Genomic DNA, 25,415 nt, shown 5'->3' on the forward strand with positions numbered 1-25,415 from the left:
TGCAAATTTTTTTTATTAATAATAATGAAATCTGAGGCGGGCGTGGTGGCACACGCTTGTAATTCCAGCAGTTGGGAGGCTGAGACCGGAGGATCGCAGTTCACAGACAGCCTCAGCTACTTAGCGGGGCCCTTTGCAACTCAATGAGACCCTGTTTCAAAATAAAGAATAAAAAATAGGGCAGGGGTGTAGCTTGGAGGTAGAATGGCCCTGGATTCCATCCTCAGTGCTAATAATAATAATAATAATAATAATAATAATAATAATAATGAAAAATCTGGGCATGGTTTACACACCTGTAATTCTAGTACTTGGGAGGCTGAGACAAGAGGATCACAGGTTCACAGCCAGCCTCAGAAACATAGTGAGGCCCTATGCAACTTAGTAAAACCCTCTTTCAAAATTAAAACGAAATAGGGTTGGTGGTGTATCTCAGAGGTAGAATGGCTCTGGGCTCAAGCCCTAGTACCACAAAAACAATTTTAAAACTTTAAAGTTTATTTTAAATTTAATTTTTTTATTATAAAACATTGGTCAAAAATTTTTCTACATATTCATTGAATCAGGTTTCCGTTTTCCTGTGGAGATACTTTGTTATTTAAGGAATGTGAATCTCTTCACACAGATCTCTATTTTCCTAGACATTTTGAAAGAAGAATGGGAAAAAAAAGTAGCCAGGCTTGGTAGAACATGTAATTTCAGTAGTTGGGTGGTTGGGACAGGAAGATCCCGGAATCAAGGCCCACCTCAGCAACATAATGAGGCTCTCAGCAACCTAGTGAGACCCTGTTTTAAAATAGAAGATAAAACAGGCTAGGCGTATAGCTCAGAGATAGAATGTCCCTGGGTTCATCCACAGTGCCATAAGAAACAAGGCACGCCGTTTCTTTGGGTATATACGTTTTATAGTAGATTCAACTTTTTTTTTTTTTTTTTTTTTTTTTTTTTTGGTGGTGGTACTGGGGTTCCTGGAAGCCCTTCTACCTCCAGGCTACACTCCCAGACCTATTTTTACATTTTTATTTGGAAACAGGGTCTCTTAAGCCAGCACGCGCGGCTGGCTTCTAACCTGCGCCATCCTCCTGTCTCCGCCTCCCAAGCGCGGGATTACAAGCGTGTGCCACCACGCCCGGCTAGATTCAACGTTTTAACCAGGAACCGTGCTTCTTTAGAACTATAGAATCAATTGAGCAAGTATAGCTAGAAAAAGCAAACACTTTCTCTCTGTTTCTTTTGTCATATATTATTTGGTAAATATTTACCAAGCACCTAAACAAATCCAGGCCTCAGAGACAGGCAGAGGTTAAGACCACCATCAGTCAAGACCGTCCGCCATCCTGGGCCTGGGGTCTGGTCTCCTGACAGCTAGAATTTGCTCCTGATTGTAACTCTATGATATTAGAATCATAACATGAGCCTGATCTGTAAACGCCGCTATGAATTCCATGGTATGAGGACAGGCAACAGGAACGTGGTCGTGATGGTAATACGCAGGGATTCCAACCCGGGTCCGCCTAAAGTCTGTAAGAAAGCACAGTTTTGTCATCAGAAAGTGGTAAATAATAATACCTTCCAGTTGTCATGTGGGGAAAGATAATAAAATGTCTGACTCACGCATTGAAGCTCCTTAGTAAATCATAATTCGCAGTCACAGTACAATAACTTGTTAACGGGAGCACGCATGCTCTGTTTCTTCACCTTTGAAATGGAGCCGATGAATCAGTTTAAAAGTGCTCCCCATTTCAATGCATTCGGGAATACTTAAGATTCCTCTTTCCAGACTTGGAATAAAACATCTGTGTATGTGTGTGGTATTAGGGATTAAACCCAGGAGCATTCTACCTCTGAGCTATACCCCCAGTTTAATTTGTATTTCTTATTCGACAATAGGGTCTCATTAGGTTGTTGAGAGTCTCACTAAATTGCTGGGGCTGGCTTTGAACCTCTGATCCTCCTGTCTCAGTCTCCCAAGTATTGGGATGACAGGCATGGGCCACCACGCCTGGCTAATAAACCTTTACCAACATGACAACTTGAATTCCCCTCAAAAATCACAAAGCAAGCACAGAGATCAAACAGATTTTTGTAAAGACGATGGTTGTTCTTGCTCTTTTAAATCCTCTTGAGACGTGCCCAGGTATAGTAACCTCCAATTTCGCCGGTGAGAAATTTGGGCTCAGAGAAGGAAAATAACCTGCCCAAGGCCGCACGGAACGCGGTCAGCCAGGGTCTCAGCCCAAGCTGTTGAGACCAAACTATGAGTTTTGTCTCGTGGGACTGCCTTCTGTGTGACACACAGATGAGGTCCTCCAGGATTTACCAACAACTTCCCCAGCAAACAAAGGCTGCATTGACACCGATCGTTTTCGTTTTCACTCGGGAATGAAGAACTACTCAATAATCAATTGTCTCTTGTCCGCTTATTGGACGCTGGCCAACGTAAACAGCTCTGCCGTACGGTGTAGGAGAGACAAAAACAAGGAGACAGTGTCTATCATTTCAAGGAGCTTTGTCTAAATCGGGTAGAGAGCCCAACAAGAAATGACACAGAAAGTCAGACCTAAACTATTTGAGAGGCCAGTTCCCGGTGGTTCTTAATAAAATGAACAGTGAGTTTCACCTAGGGCCTGTCATCCTCAGAAACGCCTTGTGGAGGGGGCGCTACTGTGAGTACCACTTTTGAGAGGGGGCGGCAGAGGCCTGGCGGGGTAGGAAATTGTCCCTGGTTTATCTGGCCCCTGAGTGGCTGAGCTATGATCTAAACTCGCCAGTATTGCTTGGCTAAACTTCCGCAACTTTATTCAACTGTAGAGCTTCCTGAGTTAAAATTCAACTATGTGGTTGAACACAAATGCAATCATTGAGACATCTAAGTGGCCTGTCTTCTGCATAGTTTGAAAAGAATAAAAAACACCTGAGGTTACAAGCCAGAAATGCTACAAAGTGATAGTTGCTAGCATTTTCCTGGGCTAAGAGTTTAATCTGCATTATCCTCGCAGCAAACCCACAAGACCGGCTGTGCTACTATTTCCATGATACTTAGCTTTACTGTGAGGTCAGACCCAATACCGTCCGTTCAACAGAAAGCCGGTCTCCATGTTTGCATAATCAAAAAGTAATCTCCAAACCAGGCATCGTGGTGCATGCCTATAATCCCAGCACTTGGGAGGCTGAGACAGGAGGAGGTTTGAGGCCAGCCTCAGCAGTTTAGTAAGACTCTCAGCAACCTAGTGAGACCCTGTTTCAAAATACAAATAAAAAATAAAAAGTTTTGGGGTATATGCAGAAGTGGAATGCCTCCGGGTTCAATCCCTAGTCACACACACACACACACACACTCCACACAAAGTAATCTCCAACTCACACCTTCACCTATTTGGAAGGCTTCTGTACTTCTCAGTTGGAGAACCAGGCCTTACTGTCCAACAGACTCCGCCCTCCCCTCATTACACACGTACACACATGTGCACACACACGTTGTCCTCTGTGGTATGAGGCTAGGGTATAATTACCCATCCAAGGACTTGGCAAAATTTCCCTGAACAAGACAGAGGGCCCCGGGCCCGTCTCAGTAATGATGGTGGCGCTTATAAGGCTCTTTCTTCAAGGTCTCTCATTAGGAATCCCGACAGGATCCTACCCAATGACTCCCAGCGGTGGGGGAGGAGGGATCCCGCTCTAAATACCCATCTTTAACGTCACCGTGCCTTGTGGAGGACGCGCACGTGTTGGGGTCAATGAACTTTCAAAGAACTAGTCATGCCTTCCTTGACAAGTCAGTATAAAAATGATTGAAGACTTTCTCCATCGGACGAGAGAAACCAGTTTCTCTGAAATAGAGATTCTCTTAGAGGCTATTATGTGTGTAATGACCGCCTGTCCCTCTAAGTATCTAGTAGAATGCACAGCGCCAAGCTCAGGGGTAACACTAGCAAATGTGCACTATCCCCCCCTCTTTTAAAATACACCTTCTAGCCGGGCGTGGTGGCGCACGCTTGTAATCCCCGCGCTTGGGAGGCGGAGACGGGAGGATCGCGCAGGTTCGAAGCCAGCCACGCGCGCTGGCTTAGGAGACCCTGTTTCCAAATAAAAATGTAAAAATAGGTCTGGGAGTGTAGCCCGGAGGTAGAAGGGCTTCCAGGAAGCCCAGTACCACCAAAAAAATAAAATAAAATAATAAAAAAATACACCTTCTAAAAGCACAAGGGGACAAACTAAGGGGATGATAAGTCACTAGCAGAATGAGTTACCTTCATCCAGCACTCGCGACGTCCAGGCACAGGTGAGGCTCACAGATGGGCTTTGTCTTTGGGCAACGTTTTCTGTACCACCATCAGCCTACAAAGTCTCTCTATCTCTCCACCGTGTACCTATTGCTAAGGTCGTCATCCTGATCCCACCCCATTCCTCCTGGAATGGTCCCATTTAAGGAACATTCCCAATATTCTGAGAATCTTGTTTAAGAAAAGATGATATAACATGATGCCCTATGGGTGCTTATGTTAAGGGTTCAGGCTGGAGTCAGAAAATATTGGGTGTGGACCCACCTGGACCACAGGTGACATCTGTGCCTTGTGCAAATTATTTAAATCTCAGCCGGGCGTGGGGGCGCACGCTTGCCATCCCAGCACTGAGGAGGTGGAGACTGGAGGATAGGGGTTAACAGACAGCCTCGGCTACTTAGCAAGGCCCTTCACAGCTCAGTGAGACCCTGTTTCAAAAATAAAAAGACAAGCCGGGCGTGGGGGCGCACGCTTGTAATCCCAGCGCTTGGGACGCTGAGACAGGAGGATCGCACAGGTTCAAAGCCAGTCTCAGCTACTGAGTGAGGCTCTCAGCAACTTAATGAGACCCTGTTTCCAGATTTAAAAAAATAATAATAATAGGTCTGGGAGGATATTCCAGAGGTAGAAAAGCCCCTGGATTCTACCCCAATTACCACAATAAAATAAAAATAAAAATAAAAAGACAAAATAGGGCAAAGGTGTAGCTTGGAAGTACAATGCCCCTGAGTTCCATCCCCAGTACTATAAAAATAAAATAAAATAAGAAAAGAAAAAAAAGGAAGTATTTAAATCTCAAAGAACCAGTGGTTTTGTGTTTGCTTTTTTTTTATTTATTTTTTTTTTCGGTGGCACTGGGGTTCCTGGAAGCCCTTCTACCTCCGGGCTACACTCCCAGACCCATTTTTACATTTTTATTTGGAAACAGGGTCTCCTAAGCCAGCGCGCACGGCTGGCTTCGAACCTGCGCGATCCTCCCGTCTCCGCCTCCCAAGTGCGGGGATTACAAGCGTGCGCCACCACGCCTGGCATCCAGCCCTATTTTTTATTCTTCATTTTGGAAATCAGGGTTCTCACTGAATTGCAAAGGGCCCCGCTAAATAGCTTGTGCCACCACGCCCGGCTGCGTTTGCTTTTGCTTCTGTTTATTTGGTTTTATTTCCCTGGTACTAGGAATTGAATCCAGGGGAACTCTGCCTCCGAGCTACACCCTCAGTTCTTTACATATTTTGAGACAAAGTCTGGCTAAGCGGCAGAGGCTGGCCTAACTTGCAATCCTCCTGCCTCAGTCTCTCAAGTACTGTGCACCACCATGCCCACCTGATTTTATTAATTGGGTTGAAGTCACAACTAAATGGGAAAATTGTATAAAATGAGTTCAGTGCCAGCTGATCCTAAGTTCCCATAGTAGAAGATACATAGTATATAATATATACATTTCATATAAGCTATATGTTATATGTATACTATGTAACTGGATATATGTGGTTACCATGTAACTATGCTGTATATATACTATGTAATATATAGTACATGCACATGGTTACAAGTATACTATGTAACCCTGCGTGGTGGCGCAGGCTTGTAATCCCAGCATTCCGGAGGCTGAGACCAGAGGATCATGGTTCGCGGACAGCCTCAGCTACTTAGTGAGGCCCTCTGCAACTTAGTGAGACCCTGTTTCAAAATAAAGAATAAAAAATAGTGGCCGGGCGTGGTGGCACATGCTTGTAATCCTAGCATTCGGGAGGCTGAGACTGGAGGATCACGGCCAGCCTCAGCTGCTTAGTGAGGCCCTTTGCAACTTAGTGAGACCCGGTTTCAAAATAAAGAGTAAAAAATAGGGCAGGGGGTGTAGCTCAGAGGTCGAATGCCCCTAGATTCCATACCCAGACCCACAAAAAAAAAAAAAATAGTGCAGGGGTTGTAGCTTGGAGGTCAAATGCCCCTGGGGTCCATCCCCAGACCAGCAAAATAATAATAATAATTAATAATAATAATAATAATAATAATAATAAATTATTATTATATCATGTATTTAAATAGATATAATACATTATATACAAACTATCATAGATATGCCTATCAGTAGATATTATTTTTATCAACATAAACAGTCATCAACCTCTGAGGATAAATCTAAGATGATAATATTCCTGCTCAAGTTGGGCTGCAGACAATTTTCCAGAAACAAACTGGACGTTTACAGGAGACTTAACCAGGGAAGCCTTTGTCAACACGAGCGTCAACATGACCCAGGGCGGTGGCTGGAAGGCAGGGTCCCAACGTCATCGCTTCCTCGCCGGCAGCTGGTGCGGGATTGGCAATGCAGAAATATGAGCCACTTTCAAACAGCAAAACCCTCCAACTTCTCTTCCTGAATTAGGAAACTGAGTTTGGAGCCTGACTCCAGGAATTCTGTGTGTGCACCCGCCCTTTTAAGTCTTTGTAGAAGTGGAGGGGAGGGGCTGGTGTGAGCCGCAGGTGCCCCTCCTTGGCACCCAATGAAGTCTGCGTGAAGAGGGGGCCGGCTGGGACGCGGGGAAGGTGACCAACCAGAATTGAAGTTCGGCCCTTGCAAACCGGACCCTCACGGTGCATTCCATAACCACCCAAGAGGGAACAACCGCCCAGTATTTTTATTGAGCAATTTTTTATGGCGTAGCAGCTATGGCCAGGCCTCTGTTTTAGTCGCTTTTGCGTGCATTCATTTAAGCTCCCTAACAACTAAAACTGTAGCAGCCGGGAAGGAAATTCTACAAACCCTCTGGCCCTTCTTGCCCAAGTTAAGTCCCAAGATGAAGTCCCCTCTTCTGATGCACGTTAGTAAATCTCAAAACCTCCCCACCCGGGAAGGCTCAGGAAGCCAACTTTCCTCCCGAGGAAGTCCGGTCCGGGCTGGGAAACCTGTCTCCCCGGGCTGCACTCGCTCACCCTCGCTCACCCGGGGTCGGGATTGTGCAAGCCGAGCTGAGCCCGCAGGGGGAGGGAGCACACCCGGTGAACCCGGCCTGCGTGCCGCCCGCCCGCGGGTTATCTCCGGGTGGAGTCCGCCCGGCCAGCAGCGCATCCTCGGTCACCGAGGCCCTGGCGCCCTCGCTCACCTCGCTGACACCATCCTCTTCCCACCCCCCTCCCCGCGTCCCGCGTCCCTCCGGGCCTGGCCAGTCGGGGCCCACTCCGCCCTTTCCAGCGCGCTCATTGGTCGCCCCGGGCCTTGCCCTGTCTCCATAAATGCAGGGTCCCCGGGCTTGGGAGCATGGAGAGGTGCGGGCCGACCCGCAGCATCCTTAATCACGCCGGGACTCCAGACGCGCAGACCAACAGGCGACCCGCAGCCCTCCCTGTCCTCTCCAAGAGCGACCGCATCCCGCGCCGCGCTCCTGCTGTCGGCGCCAGGCACCTGCACTCGAGGCTGCGCTTAGCAGCGACCTGAGCATCCTCGCCCAGGTCCTCTCCGCACCCGCCTCTGCTGCTCCCTCCCTCACACCTGCCTGGCCTTTTTATTTGCCCTTTTTCAAGCCCCCTGGTCCCTTCAGCGCCTTTCCAAGTCCGCCTTTTCTCTCCCGCTGCGATGACCTCCACCGTGGGCAAGAGCCACCCCCTGGCCGCCTTTTTGCAGCGGCTGCGCGGCCTCCGGCAGCCCCCCAGATCCGTGACATCTCGGGCACCTGCGCCCGCTCGGCCGCGGGAAGTGCCCCTCTGCCCGCTGAGGGCTCGCGGGGAGGCGCGCGCCGCGGCCGCCCTGCCCGGCCCCGCCAACTGGCCACTGCTGGGCAGCCTGCTGGAGATCCTTTGGAAGGGAGGGCTGAAGAAACAGCATGACACCCTGGTAAATACCTCGCCAGGCCCCGATTCCCTCCTGGTCCCCGCCCTCCCCCTCCCAGTGGGCTTCACACCCTCCTGGGGCGCTCCGGAGTCCCGGCAGCCCCCGGAGGATGCAGGTGCGCCTCGGGGGATGGCGGAGGATGCTCTGACTCCGCCGCGTCTCCCCGCTGCAGGCTGAGTACCACCAGAAGTACGGCAAGATTTTCCGGATGAAGTTGGGCTCCTTCGACTCGGTGCACCTGGGCTCGCCCTGTCTGCTGGAAGCGCTGTACCGCACCGAGAGCGCGCATCCCCAGCGGCTGGAGATCAAGCCCTGGAAAGCCTACCGCGACTATCGCCAGGAGGGCTACGGGCTCCTCATCCTGTAAGTCCAACCCACAGGGTGGGGCCGGGCCCGGGGATGCTTGTGCCGGACATTGGGAAGGGACAGGAATTAAGTTCCCTGCGGTTGGATATTTCTTATGCGGGGCAGATAGACTACACGGAAGCCCCTAACTGCGGCAGGTGCAGTCTGGCTCCAGATGCATTAGAGGGGACCAGGGAAAAGCCATAGCATCGCGCACCCCTGACGCCTGCTCGCTCTTTAGCTGGTCAGAGCCACAGCCTGCCTGCGAAGCTATGCCAACCCAGCCTCACTTCGTGGTGTTCAGACCCTTCCAGAGAAGGAGGTTCGGAAGTCAGCGTGCCTGGCAAAATCTTTTACAAACAAAACAATCCCTTTAAATTTCCAGGAACCAGCCATGCATGGTGGCTCATGCCTGTCATCCCAGTAATTGGGAGGCTGAGACAGGAGGATCACAAATTGAAGACCAGCCTCAGCAACTGAGGGAGACCCTGTTTCAAAATAAGAATAAAATAGGGCTGGGGGTATAGCTCAAAGGTAGAATGCCCCTGGGTTCAATCCCTAGTACCACCGAATAAATTGCTGGAACTCCTTTTCATAAACGCAAAAGCTACAAATCAACTTTTTTGTTTTGTTTGGGTGTTTTGTGGTTTTTTGTTTGTTGTTTTGCTTTTGACAGTGACCTTTCATCTTTCTGGAAATGAAATTGAAGACCTAGGTCTAGGTTTTTGCAAAAATGATATCAGGGTGGTTGTCAAGGACACATTTTAAAAAAGATAAATGTTACAGAGTGATATGTTTCTTCTGGTTTTGTTAACTGCTGGTGTTTAGCAAGTAGCCCTTTTTTACCCCTCCCCAAATTGTAATACATAGTAGTTGTATCCCTCTCCCTTCTGTGGTGCTGGGAATGAATTCAAGGGCATTCTGTAAGCTACAACCCCCGGCCCTTTTGTATAACTATTTAGAAACAGAGTGTCACTAAGTTGCTGAGTCTGGCCCCGAACCAGCCACCCTCCTGTCTCAGCCTCCCAAGTACTAGGACTTACAGGTGAGCGCCATCACACCTGGCTAGTAGCTGCGTTGCCCAGGATTCAATTACTGGCATTAAAACACCCATTAAGACACCAGACATCACAAACTGCGTGGCCAGCTATGGGACAAGAACATAACAGGTCTGTGATGACGACTGGCTGTTTACAGCTCTAGCAACTCTCTACATTATATATTTGATAAGATCTTAAATTTGTTGTGTTTTGGAACGGTGATGTCCAAGCCAGTGAGCAGAAAAAAGCTTTTTCTCAAACAAATTCTAGTAGCTAACAATAGATATCACAAGCTCTGTCTCACTGTTGAGAACAGAGGCCCCTGGCCTCCCCAGAGGACCTCCCAAAATCACATCACATTTCCTGATCCCAACTCATCTGAGTGTCACCTTTCTTATATAATCTTGGGTTGGGAAGAAAGGTGCTTTTCTGTCCTATTATCAAAGCCCCAAATATTCCTCGCTAATCCTCCCTGGATCTTTTGGGCATGGTTCTCAGGGTTCATCTTCTCGTCTGGTCCTCGAGGTTGTAGCCGGGGTTACCTGTGTATCTCCCTTCTTGCCGTTTGCTCTAAAAATAACCCTGCTTCTCTCTCAGGGAGGGAAAAGACTGGCAGAGGGTCCGGAGCGCCTTTCAAAAGAAACTCATGAAACCCGTGGAAGTCATGAAACTGGACAACAAGATTAATGAGGTTTGTAGATTGGGGCCAGCTGCCCGGGGCCACTCGGGTACCGGGGGATGTGAAGGGAGCTTCGCGGGACACCTCCCAGGCAGAGGGGAAGGCATGCATCGTAGGTGACCTGGGTCTTCTCTTTCTCTCTTTCCACGGTACTTCCTTCTCCCCAAACCCTTATTTCTCTCTCCCTCGACCTCTTTTAAAGTAATAGTGTAGCAAGCATGGACTTTGGTGTCCCACTGTCTTGGATTTTAGCCCCAGCCTTCCACCCAAGCACTAGGGGACCCGGCCACTCCACTCTTCCTAAGACTCAGTTTCCCCATCTCTAACATGGCAGGGACAGCTCCGAGCCCACGGGTTGGCTGTGAAGATGGAAGGAGAGAGTGCTGCTAAAGTTCTTGGGTAGTGACTGGGTTTTGCAGGTTGCCTAAGAGTCCACAAGACAAAGGAAGTGTGGAGAGAAACATTCAAGCAGAGATTGTGGTCTGTTAAATATACAAAGGCACCGAGTGGCGCCATGCGTTCAGAGACGTGACCTCCGATGCAGCGAGACAGGCTTCTCTACAATGACTCTCCTGCAGGTCTTAACACTTGTTCTAAAGTATTTGAACACCATTCTTTTTTTTGTGTGTGTGGTACTGGGGTTCCTAGTAGCCCTTCTACCTCCAGGCTACACTCCCAGACCTAATATATATATATATATATATATATATATATATATATATATATATATATATATATATATATATATATATTTTTTTAATTTGGAAACAGGGTCTCTTAAGCCAGTGAGGCTGGCTCCGAACCAGCGCGATCCTCCTGTCTCCGCCTCCCAAGCGCGGGGATTACGAGCGTGCGCCACCACACCCGGCTTTGAACATCATTTTTTAGCAGCAGAAGGTGCAAAGGGGTTTTAAGCATGTAACAATCTCTCTTTATGACTGTTCATTTTGTTTTTGTTGTTGTTTTGGGGGGGGTTGTGGTACTGGGGTTCCTGGAAGCCCTTCTACCTCCGGGCTACACTCCCAGACCTATTTTTACATTTTTATTTGGAAACAGGGTCTCCTAAGCCAGCGCACGTGGCTGGCTTTGAACCTGCGCGATCCTCCTGTCTCTGCCTGCCAAGCGCGGGGATGACAAGCGTGCGCCACCACGCCTGGCTATATTTTTATTTTGAACTGGACTTAAACCCAGCTGGGGTGATATGGATGAGACACTATAAACATAGTACCTTTTAGGAGCCAGGTAGTTAATATAGACTAGTAAAGCAGGCCCGGGGAAGAGCTGAATGGTGCATCACCAGCTGTGGTGGCGCATGTCTCTGAGCCCAGAGCGTAGGAGGCTGGGACAGGAGGGTCGCAGATTCAAGGCAACTTAGCGACACCCTCAACAACTCAGTGAGAACATGTTTAAAAACAAAAAATGAGAGCCGGGCGTGGTGGGCACGCTTGTCATCCCCGCGCTTGGGAGGCCGAGACAGGAGGATCGCACGGGTTCGAAGCCAGCCTCAGCAACTTAGTGAGGCTCTCAGCAACTCAGTGAGACCCTGTTTCCAAATAAAATATAAGTCTGGGAGGATAGCCTGGAAGTAGAAAGCCTCTGGGTTCCATCCCCAGTACCCCCCCCCACACACACACACACAGAGGTAGCCCAGAGGTAGACTGCTCCTAGGTTTAATCTCTATTACCAAGGGGTGGGGGGAGAACGAGAACAAAAGAAAAGGAAAAAAAGAAGGAAGGGAGGGAGGGAGGGAGGGAGGGAGGAACTGGGATGCCCTTCCTCGAGGGGACAGCTGCCCCAGATCTAGCAAATGTGTCACATGAGAATATGAACCCAGTGTCATTTTTAATAACTTTATCATCGTCATCACCACGGTGACCAGGAGTAGGAAATCAATATATTTATGTGAAATCGATTTCTTCCCTGGTACAAATTCAAAGCACTTCTTGATGCAGGATCTGAGCAAACTAAGCGCGCCTGTAGATTACACCTGCGGCCGCACAGTCGCTCGTGCCTCAGCGTCAGGCGGGGCGAGCTCTCCGCCATGCGTCCATGGCCAAAACACCGGCCCCCTCGGCCTTGTTTTCTCATCTGTCACATGGGAAATGGAGGAACGGGGTGCCCACCGCTCCTGGGCAGCTGGTGGGTCCGCCAAGATAACACACTGTGTCCACTGCTCGGTCCTCCGCCAGCCTCCTCCAGCTTGAGGGCTGGAGTGCCCACAGCCACCTAAAACATTCACACTTGAAAGTGGCATCTAGAGACCCTATGTGACTGACCGTCCGAGGCCACAGAGCCATTGAGTGATGGAGCCGCACTTAGAATTTGCAGATCTGGAGCCGGGCAAGGTTGTGTACATCTGTAATCCCCGCGCTTGGGAGGCCGAGACAAGAGGATTGCGCAGGTTCGAAGCCAGCCTCAGCTACTTAGTGAGGCTCTCAGCAACTTAGTGAGACCCTGTTTCCAAATTTAAAAAAATAAAATAAAATAGGGAGCCAGGCATGGTGACGCATGCTTGTCATCCCAGCATTCGGAAGGCTGAGTCAGGAGGATTGTAGTTCGCGGCCAGCCTCAGCTACTTAGTGACGCCCTTTGCAACTCAGGGAGATCCTGTTTCAAAATAAAGAATAAAAAAGTAGGGTGGGGGTGTGGCATGGAGGTAGGATGCCCCTGGGTTCAATCCCCAGTACCACAAAAAATAAAATAAAATAAAATAGATCTGGGGGTGTAGTCCAGAGGTAAAGAGGCCCCTGGGTTTCAGCACCAGTACTACAAAAAGAAAAAAGAAAAAGAATTTGCAGATCTGGCTCCTTAACAGAAACAACCAATAAACAGAGAGATTTTTTTTTTCCCCAGATGTGGAAATGTGCAGACCTCGGGGTAGCTGCAAATCAGTCTAGAGCGCTCTGCCATCGGGGATACCCACTGGCCCTCCTTCACAAGTCATCCCCAAATTTTTAATTTTTCTTCTTTCTTTTTTGTGGTACTAGGACTGAGCCCCCGGGGCCTTCTACCTCTGAGCGACACTCCCAATCCTATTTTATTTTTTATTTTGAAACAGGATCTTGCTAAGTGCCTTGCTAAGTCGCTGAGGCTGGCCACAAGCCTGCGATCCTCCCGTCTCAGCCACCCAAGTACTGGGATGCCAGGCGTGTGCCCCCACGCCCGGCTTTAGTGCCCAATTCTTATCAGAGCAAATGTTTTCTTTAAGGGTTAGAATCATTTTCAGATCAAAAGTAGAAACTTAAGCTGCAGGGCAGATGCAGAAAACGCCAGAGTGAGGTTTGAGGGGCGACGGTAGGCTCCCAGGAAGATGTTAGCATCCGCTCAGCCTCACCACGGAGGCCACGGGGGCAAAGCCCTCGCCAGCGCGCGGAGACTTCCTCTTGCGACTTTAAAACTGTGTCTCTCCTGGTTTGTCCCAAGGTCTTGGCCGATTTTATGGGTAGAATGGACGAGCTTTGTGACGAACGCGGCCACATCGAGGACTTGTACAGCGAGCTGAACAAGTGGTCATTTGAGAGTAAGTGGTCCGTGCTGTGCCCTGCGCTCGGCTCTGCCAGTGGCCTTGGGGATGAAGTCGGCCCCGGTGGCGACTCTTTGGTAAAGATCCGCCGTTGCCAAGGAAGGAGATGCCTCCCGAGGCTTCCCCGGGGCACGGAGGTTGCGCCCGCTCTGTGCGTTATGAAGCCATTCAAGAAATGACTAGTAAGCCGGGCGTGGGGCGCACGCTGGTCATCCCAGCATCCGGGAGGCTGAGGCAGGAGGATCGCGGTTTGTGTACGGCCTCAGCTACTCAGCGAGGCCCTTTACAACTCAGTGAGACCCTGTTTCAAAATTAGTAATAAGCCGGGCGTGGTGGCGCACTCTTGTAATCCCCGCGCTTGGGAGGCGGAGACAGGAGGATCACACAGGTTTGAAGCCAGCCACGCTGGCTTAAGAGACCCTGTTTCAAAAATATAAAATAGGTCTGGGAGTGTAGCCCGGAGGCAGAAGGGCTTCCAGGAACCCCAGTACCACCAAAAATAAAAAATAAATAATAAATAATTAATTTAAAAAATAGGGCAGGTGGGTGTAGCTCAGAGGTAGAATGACCCTGGGTTCCAGCCCCTGTACCACGAAAAAAAAATTTTTTTAAAGAAAGAAAATGACTAGAAAAACTAATTTATAGAACAACGGGGAAAACTTTTTTATTTTTATTTTTTATTTTTAAATTTTATTTATTTATTTATTTATTTATTTATTTATTTATTTATTTTGGTGGTACTGGGGTTCCTGGAAGCCCTTCTACCTCCGGGATACACTCCCACGGGCTACACTCCCAGACCTAGTTTTTAACCTTTTCATTTGGAAACAGGGTCTCTTAAGCCAGCAAGGCTGGCTTCAAACCAGCATGATCCTCCTGTCTCTGCCTCCCAAGCGCAGGGATTACAAGCGTGCGCCACCACGCCCGGCTGGGGGAAACTTTTTTAATGAGCGCATAGATACATCACGGAATGGGTAATGTTTTCAGAGATGGTAGTAACCTTACAGGTATATATGAGAATGTATTTATTCCTGGGATTCCCTGCTTATTTAATTGTGAAGTGTCACGAGAGCTGACGATTATTTTCAAATGGCTCAGCACACAAACTTCAAACACTGATACGTACATAGGTGGAGAGAAAAAGGAGCTGTAACAAAATACTCGTGCTTACTGCATCCGAGTCCCCAGGACGAGGGTCTTTTTGGGCTATTCCTTCAACTTTTCCATAGGCAAAGAGGTTTAGAATATAGAGTTGAGAATTTTATTTTGAAGAAAGTCATGCCTAAATAAAATGATTAATTTGGAAAAAGATCAACCAAGCAGGAAAATCAACCAAGTTCAAGCCTATTGCTGGCAGGTGCTGGGTGCTCAGTCCACCATCTTCCCTTGGGTGGATGGCTCCCCTGGTCCTGCACAGCAGCCGGGTCTAATCAAGGGCTCCACGACTCGGCTGAGTTAGGGGCGGGGCAGAGCAGAACTCTGACCCGATGGCCCCTTAGGGCTGACATGACCAGGGCAGAGGCGTCCCTTACCAGGTATCCTAGGAGCATGGCCCCAGGGACAAACGCATGCCTGACTAGGAGACCCCAGAAGGATGGCCTCAGGGGCAGGGGGGTCCCTGACCAGGGATCCTAGCAGGATGGCTCCTGGCCGCTGGAAATTATTTCTAGTAAGAAAGGACAGTGCTCACGCCCCCTGCTTTCAGACTGTTTACTTTTTTGGGGCTTCTGGTGCTTTTTCCTAGAAAAGACCAGACTTTTACAAGATGCTGAAGGCGTCTTGAAAAGCCAGGTAATCCTCAACGCCAGTGTTACTGGGATTGTGTAACAGTGACAATCGCTTTAAATAACAGGTATCTGCCTCGTGTTGTATGAGAAGAGATTCGGGCTCCTGCAGAAGGATGCAGGAGAGGAAGCACTGAACTTCATCATGGCCATCAAAACGGTAAGCAGCACCTGGGCACTGTGTACCTGCCTGGAATCCCGGTACTTGGGTGGCTGAGACAGGAGGATCACAGGATCAAGGCCAGCCTCAGCAATTTAGTGAGACACTCAGCAATTCAGTAGGACTCTGTTTCAAAATAAAAAGGGCTGGGGTGTTGCTCAGAGGTAGAGCACCCCTAGATTTAATCCTCAGCATCCCCCAAAAAGCCGTAAGCAGCCCCTTCAGAACAGCCGTTTCCAGAACTTGAATGTGTATCAATATCTCCTAAGCAATGGCATATACACATTTTATTTCAGGAGTTAATTCATTCTTTGTGTGTGTGTGTGTGGTACTGGGGTTCCTGGAAGCCCTTCTACCTCTGGGCTACACTCCCAGACCTATTTTATATTTTTATTTAGAAACAGGGTCTCTTAAGCCAGTGCGGCTGGCTTCAAACCTGTGCGATCCTCCTGTCTCCGCCTCCCAAGCGCGGGGATGACAAGCGCGCGCCACCACGCCCGGCTATTTCATTCATCTTGATACATATAATTTTAAATATTTATATGCACGGATGTGTAGGTCATAGAGAAGCATATTAAACCCATCACCTCTTTGTTGAAGCAGACTTTAGTAACCTAGCATTTTATTTCACACCTATTTTTTGATATTCCAGTTGACCTTCCATTGATTAGAAGCAGTTTTTAAAGCTCTTGAAAATTTTCAGATTTTACATTTTTGAATAGGTTAAGTGGTGTGACGATAGACTAGATGCTGAAATTGTCTGGGGAGGGACAGAGGTTAGAAAATCATTAGAAACTGAAGTGAAGCCAGGCGTGGTGGCGCATGCTTGTCATCCCGGCATTCGGGAGGCTGAGACTGGAGGATCACGGTTCGTGGCCAGCCTCAGCTACTTAGTGAGGCCCTTTGCAACTCAGCGAGACCCTGTTTCAAAATAAAGAATAAAAAAATAGGGCTGGGGGTGTAGCTTGGAGTAGAATGCCCCTGGGTTCTATCCTCAGTACCAAAAAGAAAAAAGAAAAAAGAAAGAAAGAAAGAAAAAGAGAGGAAGTGGATAAGAATGTTATAGCCTTTCCTTTTTCTTCTTCCTTTTTTATTTATTTATTTAGTTGTTGTTGTTGTTACAATCAGGGCCGAGGACCTAGCACCCTTTACTAAGAACACAGTGGGAAATCCCCACTACGGCCTGGGCCCTTCCCCTGGAGGTGGGCCTGGGGTCTCCGGGGACACGCAGCCCGCGGGGCTCAGAAGCCCCCCCCCCCCAGGCTGGGCGCTGCCTCTGGAGAAGGTTCTGGAATCGAAGCGGTGCCTGTATCTCCTGCAGATGATGAGGACCTTCGGCAGGCTGATGGTCACCCCGGTGGAGCTGCACCAGAGGCTCAACACCAAGCTCTGGCAGGACCACACGCTGGCCTGGGACGCCATATTCAAGACAGGTGGGTGCTCCCGCCGCGGGTCCCGGGCCTGCCTCCGAGCGCCAGGGGGATCTGGAATGTTCTTCCTGCTCCGACCACCTGGACATTCCCGGAGTCACCCTCCTGACTCCTTCAGCCTCCGAAACACATAGGGTAGATGAGTTATTTTTATGGTACTAGGGATCGAATCCAGAAGCATTCCACCTCCGAGCTACGTTCCTAGTCCTATTTTATTTTTATAAAGTCCTGGGATGGCAGGTGTGTGCCACCATGCCTGGCAGTGTATTTAATCTTTACAATACACCTGTATGGCAGGTCCTTTTACGGTGTACCTGAGACACACAGAAGTTAAGAAGCCTTCTCAAGCTGGGCTTGGGGGCGCAGGCTCGTACTCTCAGCACTTGGGAGGCTGAGACAGGAGGATCACAGGTTCAAGGACAGACTCAGAAACATAGTGACACTCTGTTTCTAAACAAAAATAAATAAAAAGGGCTGGGGTGTAGTTTAGAGGCAGAACATCCCTGGGTTCAATAGAAGAAAAGAAGGAAGGAAGGAAGGAAGGAAGGAAGGAAGGAAGGAAGGAAGGGAGGAAGGAAGGAAGGAACGGAGGGAGGGAGGGACACCCCGGTCCCTGACTCAGTCCTGTGTTTGCAGAAGGTGCCCCGGGCATCATGAGAAATCTGTTCAGAAAACTTGGAGGACTCCTCGCCCACTTGGGGCGAAGGCACTGTTCGCTCATTCAGGACCTTTTCAGTGTCCTGAGAGGCCCTTCAGCCATCACGAGAAGGATTTCGGTCTGAGGTTCCCTGGTGTTCTTTTCCTCGTGTTGATTTCTTAATCGACTTCCTCTGTTTATTTTATTTCCTCCCATCTCTTTCCTCTGATAGTCAAGTCTTCCGTCGACAGCCGGTTGGAGAAATACTCTCAGCAGCCTGCGGTGGATTTCCTGTGTGACATTTACCAGCAGCGGCAGCTTTCCAAGAAGGAACTGTACGCTGCCGTCACAGAGCTCCAGCTGGGCGCAGTAGAAACGGTAAGGGTGGCCGGGGGTTAGTTTGCTAAATAAACAGTCTGTGCAGGCTTTTTTTTTTTTTTTTTTTTGGCCGGGCGTGGTGGCGCACGCTTGTAATCCCAGCCCTTGGGAGGCTGAGACAGGAGGATCGCACGGGTTCGAAGCCAGCCTCAGCTACTTAGTGAGGCTCTCAGCAACTTAGTGAGACCCTGTTTCCAAATAAAGTATAAAATAGGTTGGGGTGTAGCCCAGAGGTACACCCCTGGGATGTACCCTGGGTTCCATCCCCAGTACTAAAAAAAAAAAAAAGCCAGGCATGGTGGTGCACGCCTGCAATCCCAGTACTTGGGAGGTTGAGACAGGAGAAACACAGGTTTGAGACCAGACTCAGCAACTTGGCGACACCTTCAGCAACCTAGTGAGACCCTGTTTTAAAACAAGAAAATATATAAAAAGATGGGCTGGAGGGACCACCCAGAGGTAGAATGCCCCTGGGTTCAATTCCTACATGGAAAACAAAAACCGAGGGTATTTTTGGTCACTGTTCACGTTACCCCACAGTACCTGCCTTTGGTTGGTCATATTTACTATAAAAATACTGAAATGCTATCTTTCAGCCCAATAATATTTTTCTTGCTTAAAAATATAGACAGTCGGTTTGGGAAAGCTTGATTTTTATTTAAATAGACGGTTGGTTTTAAATAGCAAATTTGTGTCTCCAGTGTGGTTGATGCCCTGAGTAGAGACTCCCGTCGGCAACCCCGAGCATAACACCGACGTGTGCGTTCAGGCGGTGGGTGTAATAGTCTTTGAATTCTTTTTTGAATTATCATTAAAGTGATACATATGGATGCACCTCGTAGGGCCAACATCTCATGCACCTAAAGTCTCTGTGCCAAGATATACCAGTTCGTTTCTTTTTCATATTTTCTTCCTTCCTTTCCTCCTCCTCCTTCTTTTATTCTTCTTCTACTTCTTCTTCTCCTTCCTTCCTTTCTTCTCTCCTTCCTTTCTTATACTGGGGATGGAACCCAGTGGCGTTCTACCTCCCCCAGTGCTTTTTAATTTTTGTCTGGAAACAAGGTCTTGCTAAGTTTCTGAGAGTGTCAGTATATTCCTGAGGCTGTCCTCAAATCTGCAAGCCTCACGCCTCAGCCTCCCGAGTGCTGGGATCATAGGCGTGCGGCGCTGTGCCCCGCTATCCTCTCCTTTTTGCGTTATTTCTCATCTGAAGGAAAAGTCATGTTTTTAACATCAGGGAGACACAGCCTTCCCCTCTCCCCCCGAAGGCCGATGAAGGTGGGATTCGTTCTAATTCACTCTCCTATTGAATCTCAACCCTGAGATGTTCCTTGGTGATAAAAGTCAAACTCTCTCTCATTTTTGCTTGTGATTTAGGAGCTGTGGTTTAGATTTATTTATCCACCGCTGTGGTCCCAAGAGATAGGACGAGCCTGGTCTGTAGCCATTGGCCGCTGTGTACTTACTGAATAAACAAAGTCAGGAACTTCTGAGTGCCTACTATGCGACAGCAATGGCTCCAAGTTCTTGAGAGACCTCCCCCCCTTCCCCCCAAAAAAAACATAAACAAAGTCCTGGAACCCTCATGGACTTGATACGCTGATGGGGAAGACAGACAGCCAACACAGAAACAAACAGATATGGTCCTTTCAGACAGTGGTATGTCCACGGAGGAAACCGTCAGGGGGTATCGCAGAGGCAGATGCGAAGGGATGGGGTGGAAGTCTCTGTTAAGAGAGTAATACCAGGGCTGGTTTCAGAACGAAGAGAAGAATTCAGCAGCGGGAAACTTGGTGGAAGAGCCCTGCGAAGGCCCTGGGGCAGAAAGGGGGCTAGAGCTGAAGACCCAGCAAATGTGTTCAGAGCTGAGACTGGAGGTGGCCTCGGGAGCCTCGCAAGGCATCTGGGTTTTCTTACACCCGAGGTGGGAGGCTCTTGGAGCACTGGGGCAGGGGAGTCGTCTGATTGATGTAGGTCGGGACAGGCGGTCTCTGGCTGGTGGATACAGAGCGAACGTAGAGCTGAGGAGCAGATGCAGAGGCCAATTAAGGAGATGGGTCTCCTCTTGGAAGGTCAAGGCGGGATACTGTGTGCTCTGGAGATGCTCCAGCCCACTTCCCCTGGAATGGTCCTTGCCATTTTCCTGACCAGCCCAGACCGTCTGCCGAGGCTGTGGCGTAAGCTGCAGTCACCTGCCTGTCGCGGGCTCTGTTTGGCTTGAAGCTTGCTGATAGGGCCTACACGCTCTCTCTGTTTCTTTTTTAGTCTTGGCAATTCAGAAAGTCCCGTGTGGAGAATCAGAGAGCTATGTGAAAGTCTCTAATTGGGCGGTTTGCGCCCTCTTCCTGTTGGGCGAATCGGGCTCGGATAATAACGCCGGGATGGTTTTATTTGCGGCTGAGGCCACCAGCCCTCTGACACAAGGAAGTCTACTTGCGCGGCATCTTCTTCCAAAAATAATAAGGCGGCCTCGGCCCCGGGTCACCTGCGCCTTTCTCACTGGTGTGAGTGGCACTTGGCACTCAGAGACTGCGCCTTGCCGTCTGCACGGGGAGGACGCCGTGACCATTCGGAGGGGGAAATTTAGCTTAAATTAGCCAGGGCCTAAAAAACACACGCGTATGACAAGCGGTGGTGGCTGTTAAGTCACCAGAAGCTATAATGGCTGGCGCCGCCAATTGGTTTTTTTCTTCTCGCGGTTTTGGGGAATCCAATAAAGGATGTCCCTGGAAAGGCCCCGGGGGCTTCCTCAGAACACCGAACCCCATGCTAGAACCCCTTCCTCTGCCGTGGGCACAGTCCCGAGGGGCCTCCTGGCGTGTGGCTAGACCGCTAAAACTGCTTTTCTGTTTCTGTGGGGAACTTTTTTCTTTTTTTTTTTTTTTTTTTTTTTGCGGTACTCATGGTGAAACCCAGGGGCATTCTACTTCAGAGCTCCACCCCCAGCCCTGTTTTTTATTCTTTATTTTGAAACCGGGTCTCACTGAGTTGCAGAGGGCCTCACCAAGTAGCTGAGGCTGTCCGCGAACCACGATCCTCCTGTCTCAGCCTCCCGAATGCTGGGATTACAAGCGTGCCCACCACGCCAGGCACAAAAGAACGTTTAAATCCCAGAAATGCATCTTCTTTCTTGTGCCTTTTGTGCTGCAAAATAATAATATTTTAAAGCTTCTTATCGGCAATACTTTCTCTCTCTCTCTCTCTCTCCTCAATTTTACATGGACTTTTTTTCATTGAAAACTTTTTAGTTACAGTGTTCTACTTGGAGGTCACCATGGATTCACAGTGAATTCTTTTATTTTTTTTTTATGGTACTGGGGGTGGAATCCAGGGGCTTTTCTACCTCTGGGCTATACTCCCAGACCTATTTTTTATACCTTATTTGGAGACAGGGTCTCGCTAAATTGCTAAGAGCCCCACTAAGTAGCTGAGGCTGGCTTCGAACCCGTGCGATCCTCCTGTCTCTGCCTCCCAAGCACGGGGATCACAAGCGTGCGCCACCATATCCGACCACGTTAAATTCTAAGATAAAAAAAATAGGATAAGGTCCTTGTGTCTTTTGCTCACTTCCCCTAGTGGCAAAAACTCAGCATAGCAACAAAACATGATTGGCCTGCAGCCTGGAAGTAGGTATTAAATCATCCAGAATCATTTGCTCATTTTCCCCCAGCTTGACATGTGTTCATTTGTGTTTAAACAGTTGTAGCATCAATCTCCACAACAAACATCCAATGCACCTGCTTATGTAAAGGGTTCTATTCGATTCCTTCAGGAAATAAGCTATCTTGAATCGATGGGTTTTGCGAAATAAATTGGACTTTTCACAAACTGAATTTGCTTTAAGGCCTAGCAAGTGCGGACCTGCGAGGAAACTCCGCTCGCCCACTTGCCCCTCGCGCCGCGCGCCGCGGTGAAGGCGGTATATTTGTAGAAATTCAAGTGCGTGTCTCTTCGGCTTTCAGACAGCCAACAGCTTGATGTGGGTTCTCTACAATTTATCGCGTAACCCCCACGTGCAACAAAAGCTTCTTAAGGAGATTCAAAGTGTATTCCCTGAGAATCAGACACCGCGGGCAGAAGATCTGAGGAATATGCCGTATTTAAAGGCCTGTCTCAAAGAGTCCATGAGGTAAGAAGATATGTCTAAGCCAGTATGAATGAGTTAGAAAACTATCCTCCTAAATATGTCATGAGAGTTTCTTTTACGAAACTTCCTCTAGTTGATTATAAACATTTATCAAACTGTGAAAATCAGTCTTTTTTTTTTTAAGGGAGAGTTGGAAGTCAAACCTAAGGGCATTCTACCTCTGCGCTATACCCCCAGATTATTTTTATTTTATTTTATTTTATTTTATTTTATTTTATTTTATTTTATTTGCGGGTGTGGGGCTAGAACCCAGAGGCATTCGACCTCCAAGCTACAGCGCCTGCCCTATTTTTTTATTCTTTTATTTTGAAACCAGGTCTCACTGAGTTGCAGAGGGCCTCACTAAGTAGCTGAGGCTGACCGCAAATCACGATCCTCCGGTTTCAGCCTCCCGAATGCTGGGATGACAAGCGTGCGCCTCCACGCCCGGCTTTATTTTTTATTTCAAAACAGGGTCTCACTAGGTTGATAAGCATCTTGCCAAGTGGTAAGGCTGGCCTCCAACCTGGATCCTCCCGTCTCAGCCTCCCCAGTACTGGGATTATCGGCACGCGCCATCATAGCCAGATAAAAAATGAATCCTGAGACCATATTTCTAACCTCCCTTCTTAAAGCTTTTAACCAATTCCATCAAATCTTAGGAACTCAGTCTTCACTTTTAAATCAATAACTACACTATTTGAATGGCTGCCCCCAGCATTGAATATGATCAGGGTAAAATTGCAAGGGTATAAAGGAAAACTCAGCAAGAGAAAGACCGCATTCTATAACGAGACAGAGAGACAGCTCCGGTTTCGAGCCCTTGATATCAATTCCTTTTACACACTTTCTAGGAAATAAAACTCATGGCATCTGTGAAACAGAAGGCGACGGTGTTAACTTCATGAAGGTTAGGTAGGAGAAACGTAGAACAAACGTCAGTAAAAAGCATGAAAGATGTACACGTCGGAATGTGGATTGAGGCCAATAAAAACCGCTCCCAACCGCTGCTCGTCAGCCTGGAACTAGGGGATGAACCAGTGCAATAAGATAAGAAAAAAAACTGAGAGCTACAAGTACCGTGATCTTGTCCCCCTCTGAGGATTCATCTCTGAGATCTGATTTATTGGATCTGATCTCCATTTCCACAGACAGACAGTGGCCACCTTGACGGCTGATTTTCTTTTTCAGGCTAACTCCGAGTGTACCATTTACAACTCGAACACTCGACAACGCCACGGTTCTGGGTGAATACGCTTTGCCCAAAGGAGTAAGTGGAATCCGTACATTCTGTACCTTAAGCAACCTTGAAAGCCGCGCTTCCTAACTAGCTGTCATCTCTCTCTGAAACTTCTAACCAGAAGAGCCTACCTCTTGGAAATCTTTAGCGAGTAGCTGGTAGCTCAGAGTTGGCACATTACATAGTATAGAATGAGATCCCCGCAGTCAATAATTTCCTGAATTGGATTCGCTCTGGAGACAGAGGTCTGCGTTCGATGCCGCTTTATCCGTGCGGTCTTGAGTGAGCTCCGGCGCATGTCAGCTTCAATGTCATTATTGGCAAAAGGGGTTAAAAAAAAAAACAAACAGAATCTACCACCCCAGAGTGTATGAGAACAGGATAGAAAAGTTAGCGTTCTATACCTGTCGACCACCTTGAATGTTTTAAGCGTTTAGTGCCTTTTGGCGATTATGGTCCTCACATGTGTGTAGGTTCTTTTTACATCTGTAAAGCCAAACGCTTTTGTAAATTTCCCACTCAGATGTTCCCTTTGGTAGCCGGGCGTGGTGGCGCACGCTTGTAATCCCAGCATTCGGGAGGCTGAGACCGGAGGATCGGGGTTCACGGACAGCTTCCAGCTACTTAGTGAGGCCCTCCGCAACTTAGTGAGACCTTGTTTCAAAATAAAGAATAAAAATAGGGCTGGGGGTTAGCCGGGTGTGGTGGCGCACACTTGTAATCCCTGCGCTTGGGAGGCTGAGACAGGAGGATCATGCTGGTTCGGAGCCAGCCTTGCTGGCTTAAGAGACCCTGCTTTCAAATTAAAAAAAAAAAAAAATAGGTCTGGGAGTGTAGCCCGGAGGTAGAAGGGCTTCCAGAAACACCAGTACCACCAAAAATAAATAAATAAATAAATAAATAAATAAATAAATAAATAAATGAAATAGGGCGGGGGTGTGGCTCTAAGGTCAAATGCCCCTGGGTTCCATCCCCAGACCCGCAAAAAAAAAAAAAAAAAATTCTCTTTGGTGATTTATTTTCCCCTGTATCTTTGTAGACAGTGTTGATGCTAAATACCCAGGTCCTGGGGTCCAGTGAAGACAATTTTGAGAATCCAAGTCAGTTCATCCCCGAACGCTGGCTCCGAGAGAAGAGAAAAATCAACCCTTTTGCACATCTCCCGTTCGGCGTGGGGAAAAGGATGTGCATTGGCCGCCGGTTAGCCGAGCTCCAGCTGCATCTGGCCCTCTGCTGGGTAAAACACCCCGCCGGCTCTGCAGCCGTGGTCATGCTGTTCCACGAGGCAGGGGCGGAGAGGGCTGATCCCCACTTCCCATGCTCGTGTGTTGCAGATTGTCCGCAAGTACGCCATCGTGGCCACAGACAAGGACCCCGTTGAGATGCTGCACCTGGGCATCCTGGTGCCCGGCCGGGAGCTGCCCATCGCCTTCCGCCGGCGATAGGACGCCCAGGTGAGCTTCTAGGGCGTTCGCTACCCCGCACAGCGAGACTGCAAATGTCAAGGCTTGGCCGACAAAGGGCTGGCTGGTAAATATTTTAGGTTCCGTGGACCGGAGAGTGTGTTTATCCATTTAAGGCTGTCTTGTGAAATGACAGCGGCCACGGAAGACCACGAAGGAATGGGCGGGCTGTGTAAGTCACCTCCTCCTGCAGCTGTCACAAGCTATGACGTCCTAGGGGTTGGACAACACAGGCCACAGTTCAGCCCGTTAGAAGTCCGACGCGGCGCTTCCTAGGCTCAAATCACAGTGTCCACAAGGTTCTGTTTCGTTTTGGAGGTCCAAGGGGACAAATTCTGCCTCTGCGGGCTGTGTTCCAATAAAACTTTATAAAAATAGGTGGAAAGCTGCATTTGGCCCCCGGGTCTGGGTTTACGATACACAAAGGCACGCAGAGGGCATATATTAAGTACAACATAATACCTTTACACTGCACTGTGTCATTCAGAGACATTTCTG

The 25,415-nt window shown here is 48.6% G+C and overlaps 1 protein-coding gene across 1 annotated transcript; it reads left to right on the forward strand.

Moving 5' to 3' along the window:
* Window positions 1–7,857: 7,857 nt before the first annotated feature.
* Window positions 7,858–24,899, forward strand: CYP24A1 (cytochrome P450 family 24 subfamily A member 1; the record flags this gene model as incomplete). The annotated part of the gene is made up of 11 exons (XM_080716811.1): window positions 7,858–8,115; window positions 8,285–8,475; window positions 10,095–10,188; window positions 13,600–13,696; window positions 15,552–15,643; window positions 16,965–17,076; window positions 17,943–18,088; window positions 22,051–22,217; window positions 23,406–23,484; window positions 24,494–24,691; window positions 24,789–24,899. The coding sequence occupies 11 exons, from the start codon at window positions 7,858–7,860 to the stop codon at window positions 24,897–24,899; spliced, it is 1,545 nt and encodes a 514-aa protein (XP_080572937.1).
* Between the last annotated feature and the right edge of the window lie 516 nt (window positions 24,900–25,415).

This window comes from Muscardinus avellanarius, assembly GCF_963383645.1.
Source record: "Muscardinus avellanarius genome assembly, chromosome: 19".
NCBI classification, from domain to species: domain Eukaryota; kingdom Metazoa; phylum Chordata; class Mammalia; order Rodentia; family Gliridae; genus Muscardinus; species Muscardinus avellanarius.